General features: G+C 42.3%; 1 protein-coding gene across 2 annotated transcripts in view; it reads right to left on the bottom strand.

Annotated features, from left to right (window-relative positions):
• ARHGAP10 (Rho GTPase activating protein 10) overlaps nucleotides 1-23,077 on the bottom strand; it is a 326,233-nt gene that overhangs the window by 226,227 nt on the left and 76,929 nt on the right. For both annotated transcript variants that reach the window (XM_082652719.1, XM_082652720.1), the window contains exons 2-3: nucleotides 18,314-18,409; nucleotides 18,179-18,240 (exon numbers count right to left, since the gene is read on the bottom strand). In XM_082652719.1, the coding sequence (XP_082508845.1) occupies nucleotides 18,179-18,240; nucleotides 18,314-18,409 (158 nt within the window). The remainder of the gene's footprint in view (nucleotides 1-18,178; nucleotides 18,241-18,313; nucleotides 18,410-23,077) is intronic.

Raw genomic sequence — 23,077 nt, 5'->3', positions numbered from 1 at the left:
AGACTGAACAACAAAGATGGCTTTCTTCTTTTTCTCAAAATAGAGATTCCATGAAATCTCTCAGTTCCTTTTATAAGTTCACAGAAGTGCTATATAATATTACTAGAAGTGCTAGTAATAAGTGTATGGAAGCTAGTAATAAGTGTGTGGACGTTTTCTAATGCCAAAACATGACTCTTCTTTCCCAGAGGTACATGCATACCAACTTTAGGGACGGCACCTAAAACTCGAAGACAATTTCTGGTGGGGAAAGTTTCCAAATTTGAAAGAGACAGCCGCGGTAATAGTATGGAGAAGCGCTTTCAAATACTAACACATTAAAAATCAATCAAATAATTTAGAGAGAAAGCAAATTTAGAATGTGACTTTTTATAAGCACACATATAAGACTATATAACTATATTTTTTCCCATAAAATACTTGAACCAGCCACCAAAAAAAATGTCATAAGAAGCCTTGCTAATGCGCCTTGGAAAGAGATTTGGATAGTCTTGTATCTACATCAACATAAAACATGCTAATGAATCAGTTGGTCTCACCTTAGAACAGGGGTCAGCCAACTTTTTCTACAGAAGGCCAGGTAGTAAATAATGTAGGCTTTGAGTCATACAGCCTCGGTTTCCAACTACTCAACTCTGCGATTTCAGCACAAAAGCAGTCATACATAGTGTATCAATGAGTATAGCTGTGGTCCATCAAAATTTCATTTATAAAATAGGTGAGGTGGGTTTGGCCCATGGGCCATGGTTGACTCAACCCTGCCTGAGAGAATTCTCTTGAGAATCACAGCATAAGATGTTCTTCTTACTTCCTATATGTTTGTATATTTTTTAAATGTACGTTTGCAAGGCACCAACAGTTGGGAGGGAAGGTTGAACGCTGCATGACAGAATCACAGCTCGAGTAGCTCTCGACCTAAAAAGGATGCAAAAGTGGCACCACAGAATTTGCCTGAGATAAGCAATCAGCCAGGTTTCAGTCTTGAAAGGCAAATGCTCAAGTGTAAAAGGTATCTTAACAACAGCTCATGTGAATTTAACAGTGGACTTTAACGGGGGCCGCAGCCCCTAAAAATTTGAGTTAACTGAAAGTTCAGCATGAACTAAAGCAGTTAAATTGTCCTAGAAGATGATGAACACATATATAGGTTACATATATTGTTCAAATCCAAACAAGGTAATCATACAACTGTGTCCTGTAAAATCAGAACCTATCTCGACAGTATGGTCACCATATTTTAAGAGAGACCTTCTCTAACTGAGGCAAAGCAGGAATGTGAGAAGAGAAGGCTAAAAACGTGTAGAAGGAACAGGTTTAAAAAAAAAAAATCAGAGGTGTTTAATGAGACTTGGGAGGAAGAGAACATTGAGAGGGAAAATGATGAAAGCTGTCTTCAAATATTTAAAAGGGTATCACATGAGAGAAGGAAAAATCATTTTGATTTGCTTGAAGAGGACAAAACCAGGTCTAACGAGGAGAAGCTACAGAGCAGGTTTGGGTTCGCCATCAAGAGGAATTCAGTACAAATTACAATGGACCCAGCAAGGTAATGTGACACCTCCCCACCCACCGCTCCTTCCGTATCAACAAGTAGAAGCAAGTGACAGGTGTCCAGAGACAGAGTCACAGATTCCTGCACTGAGAGGAAGTTGGCCGAGGAAACCCCTGAGGTCCCACCCATCTCTGTGATTCAGGGATTCCACATGAGTTGGGAGAGGCAGAAACGCAAACTACATTTCCATGTTGCCTTATGATGGCAAACCACAGAATCCATCCAAACTTCACAATCCAAAGTAAAAGAACAAGCTTATTATATAACAGTCTGAAGGATTACATTTTTTCCCACTGTAGAGTCTGAAACCCCTTTTTGTAAGACATTTGGATATGAGAGCTTAAATGTCTAAAAAAGGAAAGAAAAGATAGGGTAATATCTTTACCTACCCCTACAGTTTAAGCCAAAGCTGAGAATCTCTTGACAATACTAGCTGACCGGAAGAGAATCAGACTCTACCGGGGGTGGGGGGAGAAACCACTGCCGGTACTTTAAATTTCCCTCACGTTTGAGATCAAAGGCTAAGTTCTGATGTATTGATACATTCTAATGCTAATGGAGCTTAGGACCAGAAACCCATATTCAGTAAAAAGCAACAAAGGCAGAACTGCATCCTAGGATAGCTTTAGTAATTTTTTTCAAGTCTCAGTCCAGGTCAAACAATGAATAAACCAGCAGAAGCACGACATCCTGCCTTCCTAATCACTCAGCACTAACGAGGACAGACTGAGTCTAATGAAACAGAAGGAATTATGTCCATTCCCCCACGGACCTCGTTATTTTAAGCCTGGATTCCATGTGTTCTTGACCCCAAAGGAATGCATAATCTGAGAGCAAAGGAGAATTTCCACAATTTTCTCCCATGACCGTCCAGAGACTTCCCATTTCATTAGACTGAAGCGAAAACGCGACTTTCCAATTCCAATGTCAAGAACAGCAGCAAAGAAACCGTTCAGCAAAGACATGTTTCTTATTTTTCCTTGAAACAGAACCTTGAGAAAGGATGTCAAGGAACCCTCATACATATCTGAACATAAGGAATATTTTTCCCGAACTTGTCCCTTAGGAAAAAAGGAACTTAGCCCTATATAAGAATTCTTATACTCTCCTGAAGGAGTGCACTCCCCATCATTTTGATGAACAAAGAATTGTTTGAGGAATCTTAGCCTAAAACGGCCCCAATCACATCTAGTTTCAGCTGCTTAGAGCTCACAAACAGGTCTGGGTTACAAACGCAAGGGGAAGCTAAGAAATTTAAGAGATTTATTTATCGTTCAGGAGATGACCTCAAATAAGTCAGTAATATTACTGACCACTTTTAAGTGGTCAGTAATATAAAAACCGCTCTAAAAAAACAAGCTAAGTAGTTGCATTAAGAAAGTCATGAATGTACATATATGTAAAACTGAATCACGTTGCTGTACAGCAGAAATTAATACAACGTTGTAAATCAACTGGACTTCAACAAAGTAAATTTTTTAAAAAAGAAAGTCATAAAAATACATCTCAGGGATAATTTTTTTTAAGTGAGACTGTCCAAATGTGCACTAAGGGGGTACCTGTGACTTGAGATAAAATTTCCAATGAAAGCATCAGAAAGATATTTTAAAAGGGGCTGTATCTCAAATAACTCAGACGGATGTGGCCATGAGGAAAGCTGTGCTGAAAAATTCCGAATGTGTCCGTGATATGATGTCAAAGTCGTCAAGAGTTGGAATAACTTTTTCATGAAATAAATGGGGAAAATATTCCTAAAGTATACATTGATAATTTAATTTTTAAATACAGACACACATTTAATCAACTAAATAATGAAAATACACATCTGATTATCTAGCAGACACATAAATGCATACCTAAAAGTGTGTAAGTTCAAGCTATCCAAAAATTTTTTGTTTAATCTTTTCATGGGAAAATGGTGTTGCCTTACAATCAGGCATAAACATTATAGGTAGTGTATATCTGCCCTTTTGGGCTACCTGGTACTTGAAACCCCTTCCTATGTTTGAGGAATTCTCCTCCCAAATAGGGCAAAACCCACCTTCTACTATAAAAGCTGAAAATCACAGACACTTGCTTTCCCTGCCATCTTCCATGAGGTCCTGGCACCTGGCCAGAGTTCCACTAATCAGATGTTCCCACTCAAGAATTTGATTTGGAAGCTAGTGCTTAAAAAACAGTGAACAGAGATTCTGGTGGGTGGTAGCAACAATTCCTTCCAGATGCAGCAGTTCTACCAACAACCACCAGGGGCAGTGGTGTTGCCTGGTGCACACTGTACTGTTCTACACACCTGGTGGCAACAGTGGTGACTGTCTTCTCCAAGCCCAGCTCTGTAGTGCAACTCTCAGCATCATTCCCGGTTCCCCAAAACTGATAAAGATACTGGAAGCTACCTAATATTCTTTAATAAACTCTCTTTCTGTTCAGACCATGCAACTGAGAATCCAGATTAACATTTTTTAAATTTCAGAACCTTAAACAATCTTGTCAAACTGATTTCAGTACTATCTTTCTCAATATTCCTAAACAAGATTTTTCTCCTGATTAAACCAATTCACTTTAATTAATGAGATTACTCCCCATCCACATGCATCCTTTGCTACCTTTTTCTCCATCTAACCAGTCTCACCCTGTGCTATACCTTCCCCCATTAATCTAGGCTCAAATCTTAAAGGGAAAAGTTAAACGAAGAATAGAGTCCTCCCACTTTTTTTTTAAAAGGCTCTAATGTTGGCAAAAAATGAAAAAGTTTCACAATTGGTTTTTCTAAAAGAACCCTGCTGCAGAGACAAATAGGAGACCAACATTTTCTCACTTGGCCTTTGTCCGAACTAGTTCTGTTTTTAGACCATAGGAAAAATAATTCTCTTTTGTTGCCTGCATATTCCCAACTATAAAGAAGGATAATACCTGCTCTCTGTCTACTTAACACAATTAAGTAAAACAAAGAAGAGTATATCATGCTAGAAGCAATTTTAACTTCAAAATAAATAAATCCCTGGATGATATTTTATTTTTAAGTACAGCACAGGCTAAGCTGATCCCTCCTGGTAGAAAAAAAATTAATGTAAAAATGAAATTAAATTGTATAGTGCTAATAGCTCAAACTGACAAGAACTGGAGAGCGTCTTAATGAACCTGTACACAAAGTTCTAAAGAGGACACAGGTGCAGAGGGACTGCACATTAATTCTGCAGAGTTTACACCTGAAAATCAGGAGCCAATTAATATGAAATGGCTCCTTGGATGTCTGATTCTTTCAGACCAAGGCAACTTCACTGAAAAGCCTAGGAACCATAATTTGTAAAATACTGACATATATTCCAAATTCATGACTTCACTTACCACACTTATGCTTTCATTCAGACAGTCCAAGAATAAAAACTCCCGAGTTTTTATCAACTTTCAATCCTAAACTCTGAGTAGCTTGACACCTAACAAAACAAGAGGATTTGAGCTCAAGGTCTGACAACTTCTGCTCCGAGTTAATTCCCTCGAGGTTTGGCCATGACCTAGCTCTCAAAAAAGATGTTAGGTCATTGTATCACAAAATTTTAAGGTTCACTTAATGCCTGTCTTCTACAAATATCTTAGCGTTCGTGGCGGGGAGAGGGGAGCATCAGTTTTGAAGGACATTAATAGAAAAAAAGTACCAATTTTACTCATTATTTAAATCAAACAGACCCCACCAGTAAAGGTTTTTGGCGTTGTTTTCAATCATACTTAGGAAAAATCGAGAATCTTCAAACAAAAGCTATTGGGTTTAGTAGGAGTGAGTTAACCTAATAAGGATGTGCAGATATTTAACCTCGAGCCTCATTCCCTCTGTGCCTGAGGGACACAAAGACCTGGCTTGTATTTTTTAGACAAAATAAATACTTGGGCAGAACATGATGAGAAGGAATAAAACCCCACCGGAGTAAAAGATAAGCCAGTCAGAAAGCTGTAAAAGCTTCATGAGAGAACTGGAAATTGGGTGGGTTTGTAGCTTTAAATAAGAAAATTTTAATTTCCGAGGTGAATGGTATTACTCAGGGGCACAGGTAGAAATGGAACCTCATGAATAAGAAGGCAATGAACTACTGAATCGAGAAAATATGAGACAAACTCTATTCAATTCTCCATAATGGCCTACATGGGAAAATAATTTTAACAAGTGGATATATGTATATGTATAACTGATTCACTCTGCTGTACACCTGAAACTAACACTACCTTGTAAATCAACTATACTCCAATAAAAATTAGAAAGAAAATACGAGACAGAGACAGAAGTAGAAAGGAGAACTATTCAGAAAAGAACACCTACACTTCTGACCAACAACAAAGAGACGAGCTCTCCAGTCCTTCTGTGAGGGCTGGGCTCCTTGAGTGGCCAAGAGGGAAAAGAGAGGGCCTGGGGCAGAAAGGCCCTTGATAGCTCGTTCTGCTATGCAGCCACGAGCTAAACACCTCATCCTGGAAAAGGGCCTAAGTCCTCACTGTATCCTCAGGTGCTAGAACACTGCCCAGCTCATAATGGGCATTCAAACATATTTGTTTTATGAACGAAGTGGGATTCTCTCACAAATTTAGTAGTATAAAGAACAGCATTTCTGGATCAATGCAACATTTCCTGCTGCTGGTGATAACAGTCACCGTGAAGGCCCACGTTGAGTCTCCTGTATGGACACGTTCTCTCTCCTTCAGAACAGTCTATGTCTGGATTAGACCAGGTCCTCTAAAAAGCAGACACCAAGACAGGGCTCGAAATACAAGAAATTTATTAGGGGAAACATCTATGAGAGAAAAGGGAGAGGGAGCCAGGGGAGGCTGGAAGAGGCAAGCAACGCAGATCTGGCCCCAGGGGAAGGAGACAAGGTGGGAGAAGGAAGGTGGGGTGGATGCATGTTAGACTGCAGTGCAGTTCTAGAAAAAGTCTGACCAGACCATCAGGGACTCCTCGAGCCAAGGCTGCCTGTCAGAGGACTCCAGAGTCCCCAGGAATGAGACTGCTTTAGTACCCCTGCTGTGCTCACTCACTGGCTGGGGGCAGGCTTGGAACCCGTGGCCTTCACACTAAAGCAGCGATGGAACCTTACAGCAGCTGGGCCCAACGGTCGATTCCACTCCCTGATGCAGGAGGTCTGGGGGTGCCTCATGGCTGCCACGGCTTCCAAAATCCATATTCTTTCCACTACACTATCATGGCCACTAGTCTTCCCCTGGACCTCTAACAATTCCCATCACCACTGCAGTACTGCGATTCATTAAATCTAACATGCCACTAATACTAAGACACTCCATATTTTTACATACTATTAAAAAAAAATGATGATGACATCTTCATTTACTATCTTAACTCTAAGAGCTTTTATATTTACTGAAAAAGCTCTTTGGGCAGTTAGATATATTTTTATCACACATCCCTCTTGTGTACACTTTTTAAAAAGACAATAAGCAAAATATACTTCAGATATTTCTAAAGCTTTTTCAGAGTCCAACTCTTCCAAATCACTTTTCAGCTCAGTCACCAATATCTGGTTTTCCCCACACATTTCTTCCTCTGTACCATCAAGAATCTTGGCGCTGCACCGTTTCTTTAAGGGGTGCTCCCTTAAATCCCAGATACTATGGCGTCTGGGATTTTCTTCCAAGATGCCAGCACCCACTCTTTAGGTACTAATACTGGTACTTCCTCGACCCATCCAGAAGGTCTCAATGGCAGGTCTCCCATCCACCATCAGGGTTCATAATTTCTTCCTTCAGCGGTCCTTAAGTGGTTTGCTGATTGAAGCAGTGAGGGGCTACAGCTGTCCAAACAGGCCAGGAGAATTAAAAACCAAATTCACGTCTCCTCCTGACTGCTGCCTGGGGGATACACCTCACCCATATTCGAAGGGGGAGGGGAGGGTATTAAATCTCGAGGAGCTCAAGGCAAGGACCAGGAGATGGGAGAAAGATGCTCTTTTCATCTCTGTCACTAACTTGTGCTATAAATCAAATCCCTCCACCTCATTGTTCCTGTTCCCCCCCCTTTTTTTTTCATTGAAGGGGTTAAATCTAAGTTTCCCTAAGTTCCCCCTCAGCTCTTTGTTTTAGGAGTCTAGGCCATACCTTTGAGTGTTTCACGACAGGATCTGAATGAAAATAGTTTCCTCATGAAACTGTGGATTCAGCTGAACTAATTCCCACTAAGGGAACCAGTCCTCTGGATGAGAGAGCCGACTGCGCGGACTGGTTACATTCTGGCGCCCCCTGTTGGAGGTGGGGGAGTAAACAGCAGGAACCCACGCCTGCTTTTTACTCTTTCACGTCAGGATTGACCAGTTTATGGCAAGAGCGAGCTGATTCCGCAGAAGCAGAGAACAAGCCCAAGGAGCTGAAACACAGGAAACGTAAGTTTCAGTAGGGAAGGAGCATCTGATGATGACAAGGCTGCGAGGGCACAGATGACAGTGAGTCACCAATGGCAAAGACACTGAGTCAGGAGGCAAGGCCGCACATGAAAAGGGTCAGCGAGGAGCCCAGGCCTCCTGCCTGTGACACGTGCGCTCATGACAGAAGTCTGATTTGAGTTAGCCCCGACTGTGGCCTCTAGAGGATTCTAGGTCAGAGAAAGATCTCAAAAGGTGCATTCCTGAAGAACAGGTTTCACAATGACATCTGCCTCTGACTGAATTGTAATGAATGTACAAGAAAAACAGTGCTGTCCAATTGTAAAGGTCAGTTCCAAGGAGAAAAGTTCTTCATGAATTTCCATCACTGACAGGAGGGAATTCCCTGGTGGTCCAGTGGTTAGGACTCCACGCTTTCACTGCTGTGGGCCCAGGTTTGATCCCTGGTCAGGGAACTAAGATCCCACAAGCTGCATGCAGCCAAGAAAAAAAAAAAAATTTAAAAAAAAATGTAGAACACTGACAGTTTTTAAACTAAACTGAGAAATGTTTCTGTAAGTTCAAGGGATATTCTTTCCCAGCTGAATGTGACTGCCAAGAGAATTCTGCATAAAAAAAATGTGTCACTTTATCTGTAAAAGAACTGATTAAAGTAGGTTTGATACACTATAGAATTAGATAACACTAAAGGCACAATCTTTCCGATGGCATGTAATACCTTAGATACTTATCACACTATAGAAACTCGTAAGCAATGTTAAACACAAATTAAGGCACGCTAAAATTCCGAACAGCAGAAACTTGTTCCTTTATAATAAACTAATATAGTCCAAAACCCTTTGGAAACGACAAGTGAAAGCTTAGGGTCTTGAAGACTACTTTAACATCCTGGGAAGCATAAAGTCATCAAAAAGCCATTCATAGTGTTTCCAACTTTCAGACAGATCTAGCTACAAGACCATGACGAAAGCCGGTGGAGATTTCACTTGCACCCTAGGCCAGTGGTTCTGCTGTCAGCAGGTTGCACAATAACCTGGAGGCCTTATTAAAACACAGCCTGATGGGCCCCACCCCAGAGTTCCTGATTCAGTAGGTCTGGGGTGTGACCCAAGAATGTGCATTTCTAGCAAGTTCCCAGGTGATGCTACTGCTACTAGTGCAGGGACCCAGCTTTGAGAACCACTGCCCTAGGGTGTACTAAAGAAAGAATATCATAAAAATTCCTCCCCAGAAATAAAAGATATTTAGTTCATTGTAACCAACAAATATTATTTTAAGAACATCATGAAGGACTTTTGAAATTTTAAAAGAGTCAGAGAAAGTTTGAAACAAAAATCAGTGTCAAAACTCCCAAAAGATATAGAAATCACTTAACCAAATGCTTCTGTAAGATCCTTGAGAAAATGAAAGAATGATGAGAAAGGAGTGAAGCAAATCAGACGAGGGCTGAAGAAACACCCATCGTGTCTTGCCTGGAAGCATCTAAACTACAGTTAAGTCCCCTACATATGAACCTTCAAGTTTCGAACTTTCAAAGATGCGAACGTGCGTTCCATCAACGTCAGGCATGAGTGAAATTGCAGCTTGGCCTCCGTCTCCTATTGCTGACAATCTTTCAGCTCTACCCTCTCCCACCTCCTCTCCCTCCTCCAGTCAGTAACTCCTCTTGCCTGTTCACTTGATGCCAGCCCCTGTATGCCAGCTGTTGTACTGTACTACTGTACTTTCCAAGGTACTGTACTGTAAGACTAAAAATGTTTTATTTTTTGTGTTTGTTTTTTATGCATTATTTGTAAGAGAAGTATTACAGTACAGTAATACTGTAATTACTATTACAGTACAGTACTATATAGCCAATGATATTAGTTGGGTACCTAGGCTAACTTCGTTAGACTTAACCACCAGGTTCTCAGAACGGAACTCGGTTCGTGTGTAGGGGACTTACTGTATTAACAAAAGCCTTCAGGATTCAGAAGCCTAGTGCCTTCTTTATCCAGACGGAAGCTCAAGGCCAATCACCCAGCAAGTGTTCCCTGGCCCAGTGTTTTCACAAGAGTGAAATCCGTTGTGGGGAAAAACATGGGGAAGGGAAAATAAAAGAAAGAAAGAGGTCTCAAAAGCCAAAAGAGTCTGTATACATGGGGCTTCCCTGGTGGCGCAGTGGTTGGGAATCCGTCTGCCAATGCAGGGGACACGGGTTCAATCTCTGGTCCGGGAGGATCCCACATGCCACGGAGCAACTAAGCCCAAGTGCCACAACTACTGAGCACGCATGCTGCAACTCCTGAGGCCCACATGCCTGAGCCCGTGCTCCACAACAGGAGAAGCCACCGAAATGAGAGGCCCGCGCACCCCAACGAAGAGTAGCCCACCGCAACTAGGGAAAGCCCACATGCAGGAACGAAGATCCAACACAACCAAAAGTAAATAATAAATTTATTTTTTTTAAATGGTCCACATCAAAAACAAATAAGTCTGTGTACACACAGGGTCTTCCTGCTCAAGGGAGAGAAGGATGCAGCTGCGGGACAAGACACCCCCCATGTCTGCTGGCCAGCTCAGTCGCCCCCGGCCCCTTCTGGATGAGGAGCAAGCACCTTTTGTGCACCATCGGGCAGCGAGCTCTCCCTTCTCTCTCCGGCGTCCCCTCCTCCCCCAAGCTTCCCTCCCCCGCGGGGTCTCACGCAAATGCCCTGATGTGCCAGAACCTTCAGACGCTGAGAGTCACATTTCAGCAACAGACAAAAACTGAAAGACAGGATGACAGGATGCATGCAGAGAAGTAAATGCAACATGAAGGGCTTTCAAAAGAACACCATGAACACGACAGCACTATTTTAAAAGTCCTTAAATTCCTGGACAGCTGCCCACCTCAGATAAGTACAGCATGTCCTGCCACGCCAGGGAGAACCATGTCTGGAATTCTGGCAGGGAAACACCGCACAGGACTTTCCTTGGAGGACACGCACGGAAGCGACACAGCCATCCTGGCCACTAACGGTGCCCGGCTCTCCACCTCTAGGTTGGCAATATTATCAGGAAAAACTACTCGCTTGAAAACACTGTCCTGAAAAAGGCAATATTGGCCTTTTCAAGGACACAGCACATCCATTCAAAGAAATTTGACTTTCATACATGGAGGGAACCACTGATTTCCCAGACTGGCCTTCTCTCCACTTTCCAACACTTCATTTGAATAGCTACAGAGCTGGACACTAGTGGGGGGGCGGCAGGGCAGTGATATGCAAACATAGTCCTCCTTCATTCTCAAATTCAATCCATTTTCCCTTAAGGAAGTGAAACTGGGGCTTCACTTCCATCTTTCCTTCCCTGGCTAACTCTGATGTGTCAACTCAGACCAGAAATGATGTCTCCAAAGCGCCTTCCCCGAATTCCCCAATAACTGTTACCACAATGCACGCTTTCAGCAATCTCCCCAACAGACAGCCCGCCACTCAAGGGGAGGAACGATGCCTTTGTCTCGATGGCGCTTGGCACAGTGCTGGCCACAGCGTTTGCTCAACTATGCATGTGTATCTAGCCTACTGAGGTAGAGAGGAGGCACATGACCAGATACACCCAGTGGCTCAAAACCAACAAAACAAGCACGTCTTCCTGACTGTGGAGCTTCCAAACTCATGTCTTCATACCTTAAAGCCCTAAGTCCTACATTTTAACATTTATTCAGGAGATGGAAAGCTTTTTAAAAAATATCTGGCATTGATCTTTGCCTTCTAAAACACAGATTATAGATATCTTTTAACATTTTAATGACTCAGCCTTAATTATAAATGTCTAATTATTATGCTGCACCATCATTTAATTTAGGACTTTGGGAAATACTAATTACCTTTTTTTAATTGAAGTAGAGTTGATTTACAACGTTTTGTTGATTTCTGCTGTACAGCAAAGTGATTCAGTTATACATACGTATACATTCTTTTTTATATTCTTTTCCATAATGGTTTATCCCAGGATAACTGAATACAGTCCCCTGTGCTGTACAGTAGGACCTTGTTGTTTATCCATTCTATATATAATAGTTTGCATCTGCTAACCCCAAACTCCCGGTCCATTCCTCCCCCATCCCCCCAACCCGCCCCAGCAGCCACAATTCTGTTCTCTCTGTCTGTGAGTCTGTTTCTGTTTGCGTGGCTTGTGGGATCTTAGTTCCCCAACCAGGGATCGAACCTGTGCCCCTTGCAGTGCAAGTGCAGAGTACTAACCACTGGACCACCAGGGAATTCCCGTGTCATATTTTAGATTCCATACATAAGTGATATCATATGGTATTTGTCTTTCTCTTTCTGACTTACTTCACTTAGTATGATAATCACTCGTTCCACCCATGTTGCTGCAAATGGCATGATTTCATTCTTTTTTATGGCTGAGTAATACTCCAGTGTGTGTGTGTGTGTGTGTGTGTGTGTGTGTGTGTGTGTGTGTACACACATACATATACCACATCTTCTTTATCCATTCATCTGGATAGGTTGCTTCCATGCCTTAGCTATTGTAAATAGTGCTGCTATGAATATAGGAGTGCATGTATCTTTTTGAATTATAGTTTTGCGTGGATATATGCTCAGGAGGGGGACTGCTGGATCATATGGCAACTCTACTTTTCTGAGGAACCTCCATACTGTTCTCCATAGTGGCTGCACCAACTTACATTCCCACCAACAGTGTAGGAGGGTTCCTTTTCTCCACACCCTCTCCAGCATCTGTTATTTGTAAACTTCTGAAAGATGGCCATTCTGACGAGTGTGAGATGGTACCTCCTGTAGTTTTGATTTGCATTTCTCTAATGATTAGTGATGTTGAGCATCTTTTCATGTGCCCACTGACTAACCAATTTTAAAGATTAAGTGACCATAAAGACTGTTAAACTCTTAGAACCAATCTTAGAATATTTCTACCTCTGCTTTACAGCTATCATTTTGCATGCCTTTTTTAATATGTGGCTTTTAACATGCTGCTACTCTGTGGCAATTTTAAGGAAAACACGAGTTTTTCAAAGTTCTCAGAAAGCACTGGCATCCACTTTAGCTCCTGAAAGGCCTTCCTTATCTCCTTGTCCCTGTGTTGGTGGGTATGAGCTTGTTAAACTATACAAACACCCCCCACAAGCCACATCTCTGCCCCACAAGCTCCAGTTCAAATACTGCTTCTTTCACAAAGCCTTTCCCAACCAGCACAGGCTTAGCTCCTCCCCTCCCCAGGCAACCACACCCTATACTTTTGTTTAGCACTTAGTATAACATATTTTAATTCACTTTTTACCAGTTACTCTCCAGGGCCACACTGGATACTTCTTGAGGGAGCTATCTTTTCTTATGCAAAAGTTTCAGGCTGGGGACTTCTCTGGTGGTGCAGTGGTTAAGAATCCGCCTGCCAATGCAGGAGACACAGGTTTGAGCCCTGGTCCGGGAAGATCTCACATGCCACGGAGCAACTAAGCCCGTGTGCCACAACTACTGAGCCTGCGCTCTAGAGCCCATGAGCCACAACTACTGAGCCCACGAGCCACAACTACTGAAGCCCGCATGCCTAGAGCCTGTTCTCAACAAAGAGAAGCCACCGCAATGAGAAGCCCGAGCACCGCAACAAAGAGAAGCCCCCGCTCGCCGCAACTAGAGAAAGCCCGCACACAGCAACGAAGACCCAATGCAGCCACAAAAAAAAAGTTTCAGGCTGGTGTCGAGGAAATCATCAAAGATTTGTTGTCTACGAAGTGTTCAAAGCTATTTCATGAACCAAAAGTAGCCATAATGATGCCACGCAATTTTCATGGTTTAAAAAAAAAGTGATCACTGACTACCAAGATTAGACAGAAACACCCAAATAACGTCAATATGGGTCAAATGCCTTTTTTTTTTACTTTCGTTATTATCCATTTTATTATTATAACTCAACGATAACTCAGGAAGAGTGCTATTTTAAAGGTTTTTTAAAATGAATGGAAGAGTATCAGGAATTCCTGTCAAGGGGAAAAGGGAGAAAGAAAAACCCATAGATTAAATGGGACTTAGAAACTTATCAGTCAAATGCAACGTATTTGGATCCAGATTCAAACCGACTGTTACAGGACGCAGGCATGAGGAGGAAACAAAATGTAAATGAATATCAGGGGAAAAAATGAATATGGCCCAATTCTTTGTAATCTCAAGGAATTATTATTTGTTTTTAGGTGTGACAAGTATATTTTGGTTCATAAAGAGAGTTATCTTTGAGAGTTATACACTGAAGTATTTATGGATGAAACGATGTAATACTGGGCTTTCTGTCAAAACAATGGCAGTGGGGTGGTGAGGCGTATAGGAGAAACAAGGCTGGTTGTGTGGCAATGGTTATCAAAGGCGAATATTGAGCACATGTAGCTTAATTATATTTTCCTTTCTGTTTGCGCATGCTCAAAATTTTCCAAACTAAAAAGTTAAACTAGGGCTTCCCTGGTGGCACAGTGGTTGGGAGTCCGCCTGCCGATGCAGGGGACACGGGTTTGTGCCCCAGTCCGGGAGGATCCCACATGCCGCGGAGCAGCTGGGCCCGTGAGCCATGGCTGCTGAGCCTGCGCGTCCGGAGCCTGTGCTCCGCAATGGGAGAGACCACAGCAGTGAGAGGCCCGCGTACCACAAAAAAAAAAAAAAAAAGTTAAGCTAATAATTTTTTAAAAAGTATTAGGCGTCCTGTTAATTCTGTGGTTGGTAGTAACTGCCCTCCACTGCTTTCTGCCTTTGGATAGATTCCTGCTATCCGGCAGGAACTGCCATTCCCGCAAATGGGTTGGAACATGCTGTCCCATTCCTTTCTGAGGTTCGTGGCCTTATACAGACAACATCCTACTCCTACTTCTACCCAGCACTGGAAACCCAGCCCTGTCATCCTCATTCTGCCTAAGACAGAGACCCCATCAACTCCCATCATAGCTGAAGATTAAATCAATAGGTCAGTTAACAAGAGCTCTGAGAACCATGCTTTCTTTATCAGACAGCCTGGAGCTAAGACCACATTCCAGCCAACTCATCTCAAGGAACAAAAAAAGGAAATACAGTCGTCCCTCAGTATCCAGTGGGGACTGTTCCAGGATCCCCATGGACACCAAAATCCAAGGATGCTTAAGTCCCTTATATAAAATGGCATGGTATTTGCGTATAACCTATGCACACCCTCCTATATACTTTAAATCATCTCTAGATGATTTACAATATGTAATACAGGCAGACAGACCTCAGAGATATTGCAGGTTCAATTCCAGATCACTGCAATAATGCGAATGTTGCAGTAAAGCGAGTCACACGTATTTTGTGGTTTCCCAGTATATACAAGTTATGTTTTCACTGTGCTATGATTCATTAAGTATGCAATAATAGCATTATGTCTTTAAAAAACAACGTACATACCTTAATTTAAAAAAAATACTTTATTGCTAAAAAATGCAAACCATCAGCTGAGCCTTCAGTGAGTTGTGATTTCTTTGCCATAGTACCGTTAAAGATCACTGATCACAGACCACCATAACAAATATAATAATAATAATGACAAAGTTTGAACTATAACAAGAACTACCAAAATATGACAGAGACAAAAAGTGAGCAAATGCTATTGGAAAAATGGTGCCTGAAGACTTGGCTTGACACAAGGTTGCCACAAACCTTCAATATATGAAAAAAACAGCATCTGCGAAGCACAATGAAGTGAAGTGCAATAAAACAAGGTATGGAGGCTTCCCTGGTGGCGCAGTGGTTAAGAATCCGCCTGCCAATGCAGGGGACACGGGTTCGAGCCCTGGTCCGGGAAGATCCCACATGGCGCGGAGCAACTAAGCGCATGCGCCACAGCTACTGAGCCTGCACTCTAGAGTCCGCAAGCCACAACTACTGAAGCCCATGCTCCGCAACAAGAGAAGCCACCGCAATGAGAAGCCCGCGGACCGCAACGAAGAGTAGCCCCCTGCTCACCGCAACCAGAGAAAGCCCGCGTGCAGCAACGAAGACCCAAGACAGCCAAAAATAAATAATTTTTAAAAAACTAAAAAAACACAAAACAAGGTATGCCTGTACAATGAAAATACTAAGTAAATAGTTGTGAACACAATGTAAATGCTAGGTAAACAGTTGTCAGCACGTGGTAAATTCAAGTTTTGCTTTTTGGAACTTTCTGGAATTTTTTTCAAATATTTTTTGATCTGCAGATACAGAATCCGTGGATACAGAGGGCCAACTATAGAATATCACTCTGTGTTTCTGCAGAGCTAAACCCCAGCACCACACTGCCTGAAACTCTCTTCCCCCAGATACCAGGATGCCTCCATAGTTCTCCACTGGAAAGGCCTTCCTTCCTTCGCCACTCTAGATGTAATGGTGCCCTGGCTCCTTGCTCTTCTCAATTTCATTTTTTTTTTTTTGGCCACGCCACACGGCTTGTGGGCTCTTAGCTCCTGGATCAGGGATTGAACTTGAGCCCTCGGCAGTGAAAGCCCAGAGTCCTAACCACTGGACCACCATGGAATTCCCTCAATTTCATTTTGTAGCACTTACTGCTACTTGACAATGTGTTATACATTTGTTCATTTATCACCTCCCCTTTCCAAAATGTAACCTCCGTGAGGGCAGGGACTTTCCTTTGTTTGCGGCTGTGTGCTCAGATTCTAAACGGTAACTGAAACATAAAAGGAGATCAAATACATATTTGCTGAATGCTCAGGATCCCAGGAAAATACAACTAAATTTCAAGGAGGATTGAGAACAGAAAGTTGATACTATGAACATAAACTAAGAACGCGCACTTCTACCACCCACACGTCCGCACCCACTTCATGCAATAGAAGGGTGGCTTCATGGCACTGCAGTTATCCACTCTCACATTTAGACTGCTCTAAAGAGCTTGAAAGATCTGTGACTATAGGAACACACGAATAAGGGTTATGTATGTCACTCTGTGCCAGAAAAAACCTAGTGGGAGCACAGTACCTTCACGTGCCCGCTTCGGTAGTTACAATAGGCACAAATCATCTCAGAATTTAGGGTGCAGTGCGAATTACGCTAGAGCTTTTAGAGGCCATAGGTCTCTGTCATGCTTCAGTCAAAAATCAGTGCTTTCCTCCTACTTCTTCTCCTACTCCAATTCTACCAGCTAGAAATCCCCACCAGCCACCAGCCAGATTGCAGCAACATCTAGGAAGCTGGCCACGCTGGCAGGTGGTCCAGGGTGTCTGGTTGTGGCCTGACCGGGCTCTACCCCTCAGCTGCCATGCGATCCTGGGCAAGGTGCTGCACCTCCATTTCCTCATTGGTCAGTTAGGGGTCAATCACGGAGTCTATTTCATAAGGCTGATGTGAGAATTAAATGACTTAAACGTAGGTAAACAGCTTAGACCAGTACCACGCACAGAGTAAAGGTTAATTGTCTTAGCTGCCATATTCAATATTATTACCACCACATCTGAACCCCCTCATACAGGTACACTTCCACATAATTCTAGGTAGTTCTCATTCTCGAGAACATAGAAAAAACAGATGGTCATTTTTTTTAAAAACCTGAAAAAACTGGTGAAAATAGATAATGTGTCATAATCCAATGGCGAGTCTGCTGTAAATCTTTGTTGAATGAATATCAGGAGAGAAATACAAAGTTTTCAGAAAGGTGGATGAATACTATTCAATACCCTCAAAATGCATGTTAAATAGGATCTACTCAATGCACTCAGCGTAGCATCCGGCACATGGAAAGCACTCAACAGAGGGGAGCTATTATTCACTACTACTGTGATCATGTATCTCAAGGCAAAGTGGGATTTTAAGGACTTCCAGGTTCGAGCTCTCTTCCTCTCCACACAGCCTAGAAATCCACAGAAGACTGAGGCAAGCTCCAACTGTGCCCTGCTGTCCTCTCCGTAAGATGTTCTGCTTTTGTCTTCTTAACATATTAAGATTCTGCGTGAGACTCGATTTAAATGCAACTGCTCCAGGGCTAACAAAAATCTAGAAAGCACCGATATATTTCAACACAGTCTTTTACAGATGAAGACACAGGGTCTTGGTCTAGAGGTCCAGCAACTTATCCAGGATGGTCGGCACCCCTGGGGAACTAGAAATCCAGGCTCCCCAAACCTCATCTGGGAATCTTTCCATTACTGTGCGCTATTCATCCATGGACAAATGCACCAAAACTTCCACCAGAACCAGCTACCCAGATTTCCACCCCACTTAAAGATGGACTTGTTATTTTACACCCCACCACTCACCATAATTTCTCTCTGCTCTTCCAGATTCTTCAAAAAGTTAGAAAATTCACGTAACGAAGCATCTGTAAGAAGAAAGGAATGATTATTTCATGGCCAAAGCAAAGGAAAGCCAACCAAAACCCGGTCTTTACGCACCTATGCAGCGTTCATCGTCAGTCTCTGCATCGCCGATAAACTCAAATTTGAAGTCTCTGAGTGAATGAGCAAACTTCCGCTGGGCTGCCGAAAGACCTGGAAAGAAAGATGGAGTGATTACTTGGGTCCTTGCTTCAGGTCAAGGCTCAGCAGGAATTGATTCTTCCTCAGATGGCAGAGCTGTAGAGCTCTCCTCCACGTGATCTGTGAGGAGACACAACCCAACTCCTCGGCCAAGGGGCCCATCATCCCACCCGGGCACTCTCTGGTGGCTTGTCTTCTATGCTAATGCTCTCGGATGGAGCAGGTGCGGGAGAAATATATATATTGTTCCTGGAAGCACTTTCCCTTTCTCTACTCACTCAGGTCAGAACTTCCCAGATGCAAAAGTTCCGTCTATGATTAGGAGCACACACACTTGATAGTATCTCCCAGGGCTGGATGAGATCCAGCTGGCTGCCAGCGTTTCAAATATTAAGGGTCTCAAAGCTCAAAGTCAGCCAACCAGATGCCCTAAACTGATGGTTCAACTCCAGCCAGAGAAATCCAGAGGATTCAAAGAGTATTCATAGAAAACAGCAGCAGGAACGGAAACCAAAGGCCACATTTAAGTGGCAGAAAGAATTCATTCTGCAAAAGACCTACAGGTCCTCATTTTTCTTTCTTTTTATTGTCGTCATAGAAAATAGTGGAAAACCCAACTTCTACAACAGGCTAACAGTTATTTTATGGGCCATGCACCATGCTAGAGAATAGGTGTATTTTTAACTTTACTCAATACTCTTGAGAGTCTCTATTTAACCATGGAATGCCAAAGCTCCGAGATGTTAAATAACTCGCACAAAGTCACACAGGTACTACATCAGCAAAAGTCTGATCTATTCCAGAGCCATCTGTCCAAAACCCATGCCCTCACCAGGGTACAATTCTGCCTCTGGTCTAAAGCACTTTCAAAGAAGCTGCTTCCCAACTCCTGCACCCCGTATGGATCCTGGCTCACTACAATGAATACTGACAGATCGTGTTAAAGTAAAACTTCAGGTCAAGCAAACTGAAAAGTTGAACAAAACACAATCCATAATTTCTGATAAGAGTATTCAGGCAAAAAAATAAATATGAACAAAAGCGAACCACACAGTATAAATGCTGAGGGCTGTTTTGAATAAGTTGGTAAGATAGTAGGAGCAGCAATCTTCTCTTTCTTAGTCGTTGTATTATAGCTAACAGACAAGGAATGAAAGCAAAAAATTATTTTTACATTGGAAAATGTTTTTTGTTTTTTTTTTTAACCAACTCTTGACCTCCAATCATTAAGTACAATGGTTCCCCAATGCCCTCCTCGACAAGCTGCTTCCTCTCACTTCTTAAACTTTCTAATCATGCTCACCAGCTCTTTCAACTGCTGTCATGGTCTGGTTTCATGTTTTACTTTTTCTTAACAGACTCTATTTTGGAGTAGTTTTAGGTTCACAGCAAAGCTGGGCACAAGGTACAGAGATTTCCCCTAGACTCCCTGCCCGGACACAGGCATATCTTCCCCCATTATCAACATCCTCCACTGTCACAGTTTTTGAAACTTCATTCTTCCAAAGCTAAACCAGAAACCTTTTAGAAGATGATACAGGATTGTAATTTCTTACCCTTGGAGTAGAGAAGAAAAGCAAAACCATAATGTATAATGTGATGGATTGCAAGCACGGTCTGAATTCTCCACCCCTCCTTTGTAGGAGCTTCTCTTTTCAGTGGGACTCTGCAGCTCCTCGGGTGAAAGGTAGCGTCTATTTTCCCACCCCTTGAATCCGGGCTGGTCTTGCGGCCAAAGAATGTGGTAGAAGTGACACTGCGCTAATTCGGAGCCTCTAGCTCTAGAACCTTTGCACACCCATGCTCCACTCCCTTGGAAGCCTCTGGCGTCCACGTGATCAAGCCCACGCTAGCCTGCTGGGTGATGAAAGACATGTCGCCCAGGCCCCCCACCTATGGCCCCATCGGTCAGACATCCCACCCTCAGAAGCAGAGCTTCCCGCCATGCAGGAGGCAGTCCAGATGAGACCATACTGCCCAGTGTGCTGAGTCCAAACTGAAATAAATAAATGGCTGCTGTTTAGGCCACTGGAGGTGGGGGCGATTTGTTACAAAGCAATAAATAGACTAATATAGAAAGATTAAAAAATGTGACTGCATTAAAATTTTAAAGACATAAAAAGAGTGAAGAAAAGCACACACCCGAAGGCACAAATAACAGCTATGAATCACTGAGGTAAGGCAGAAAGGCCAATAAAAAATGGGGCAAAACGCCTGAAAAAGCCCTTCACAGAAGGAAGTAAAGGAAATCCAAATGGCCCAAAACCACATGAAAAGGTGCTCAAAACTCATTAGTGATTATAAAAGTGAAGAGAAAACCTCAACATACCTCAATACACTCATGAGATTGGCAAAATGTAATTAAGTCCGGCAACCTCAAGAACGGGTGTATGTCGAGCAACAAAAATTCTCATATACTGCCAGCGAGGGTAAAAACCGGTATAATTCCCCTTTAAGTACTTTGGCATTTTCTTGTAAGTTTGATGATACCCTACAACTCCCAATTGACCTTCTAGGTAAATTCCCAAGATAAACTTTTGCACATGTGTACTTACAGACATGTACTTTCTATAGCAGAACTGACCACAGCAATAGCCAAACACTGGAAAAGCAAATACCAAACAACAACCAACAGATGACTCAATTATACTATATTCATACGTTATAAAGTAAAAATAACAATAAATGTATGTATCAACTCAGGTTAACCTCACAATTTGGAGAGAAAGAAGCAAGCCATGAAAGAATACACACAGTATGGCTCTTTCATATAAAGTTCAAAGCAAGCTACACTAAACCCTATGTTTGGATTGCACGTATAGGTCACAAAATTACAGAACAGCAAGTAAGTCATTATCTCAAAAGTCACACGATGTTTACCACTGGAAGCAAGGGAGGGGGACAGTCAGACAGCTACAAGGGGATTCAAGGTATTTTAGTTCATAACCTAGTGGTGAGTCTACGGCTATTTGCTTTATCTTTCTTCTTTAAAACATACGCTTGGTTCATATACTTCTGTACTTCCACCATAATTCCACGACTAAACAATAAAAATTTTTTAACCGTAAAAAAGTAAAGCCTGGCTATTGGAGTCACTCCCAAGTTAACTATTCTGTTGTAATCCAGGAAACCTACCATTATTGCCTACGATCTGGCCACACTGGCTTGCTCTTCATTCACACGTGCCCAACTCATTCCAGAAGGGCACTGACAGGCTTCAAAGTGCTGTCCCACCCCTGGAAACGCTCCTTGCCCAGCCCCACCTTCACCTGGATGGCTCCTTCACAGAACCCTCCCCCTCGTACCATCACGCCCAAAAGAGCATCACCCCTCTGCCCTAAACTCTTCCCGATCCCATGGCGCTTAATCTTCTTCATAGCACTGATCACCTGAAACTGCCTTATTTAGTCAGTATTTCCTCCAGGTTATCTATTCTGCTGAAGAATATCCAGTCCCTGAGACAGCAGCCGACAGCCTTGTGCTTCCCTGCATCCCTGAAACAAAGACCACACAGGGCTTTTCTTTTTGAATTTATTTCATGCAGCTCTTTCCAAATATTAAGCGTGTGGGCTTATTATCATTTCTAATAACTTTATTCCATTCTGCTAATGCTTGCGCTGCCAGTTCTCAAAAGGGGCATGTAATTGGTTCTGTTTGTGTGTGTGTATACGTGTATATATGTGTGTATGTCTATATGTACTTATTTATAAATATTATATATAAATAATATACAAACGTGTTTATAATATGCAGATAACTATAAATACTGGTATAAATTCTATTTTTCCCCTCTGGAGCCATTTCCTTTGAGTATTTTATCCAAAATTACCAGATCAGGGACTTCCCTGGTGGTGCAGTGGTTAAGAATCCACCTGCCAATGCAGGGGACACGGGTTTGAGCCCTGGTCTGGGAAGATCCCACATGCCGTGGAGCCACAACTACTGAGCCTGCGCTCTAGAGCCCACAAGCCACAAATACTGAGACCACGTGTCACAACTACTGAAGCCCACGTGGCTAGAGCCCATGCTCCGCAACAAGAGAAGCCACCGCAATGAGAGGCCCGCGCACCACAACGAAGAGTAGCCCCCGCTCACCACAACTAGAGAAAGCCTGCACGCAGCAACGAAGACCCAATGCAGCCAAAAACACATACATAAAAAATAAATAAATTTATTTTTTTTTAAATTACCAGGTCAAAGGATATCTTAAAGACCATGCTTTCTTATGGTCAGGGCAGGATACTCTCCAGAAAGCTAAAATTTAAATGCGTCTGTTTTTCAAGACGTATTTCATAATTCCTAATCTCATTAGTTGAAAATGTTTATAACAGTAGACTGAATTTGGGTTCGTTTGCACAGCTAATACGATATATTTCTCCCTATGTAAATAGCATGCTTTTCTCTCTTACCGCTGTGCTAGGTACTGTAGTTACATCAAGTCTTTATTTTAGCATATAATCATTTTTTCTCTCTGTTGATTTTTCTGGTGTTATTAGAATTCATTATGCAAAATTGTTATTGTTTAAAAATTGGACCACACCAAACTCCCGTTCCATTTAAAAATCATAAATTTATCACCTGTTCGTTATGTAGTACATTTTAAATTTATTCTCATGTAGTTTATACTTTTATAGATATCTTCTGCCTTTCCAAACATAACATAAAATCATAAGACAGTTT

The sequence above is a fragment of the Grampus griseus genome (genome assembly GCF_964374135.1).
Source record: "Grampus griseus genome assembly, chromosome: 4".
NCBI classification, from domain to species: domain Eukaryota; kingdom Metazoa; phylum Chordata; class Mammalia; order Artiodactyla; family Delphinidae; genus Grampus; species Grampus griseus.
Note: the sequence above shows the minus strand (reverse complement) of the source record. Positions and strands in the feature narration are given on the sequence as shown.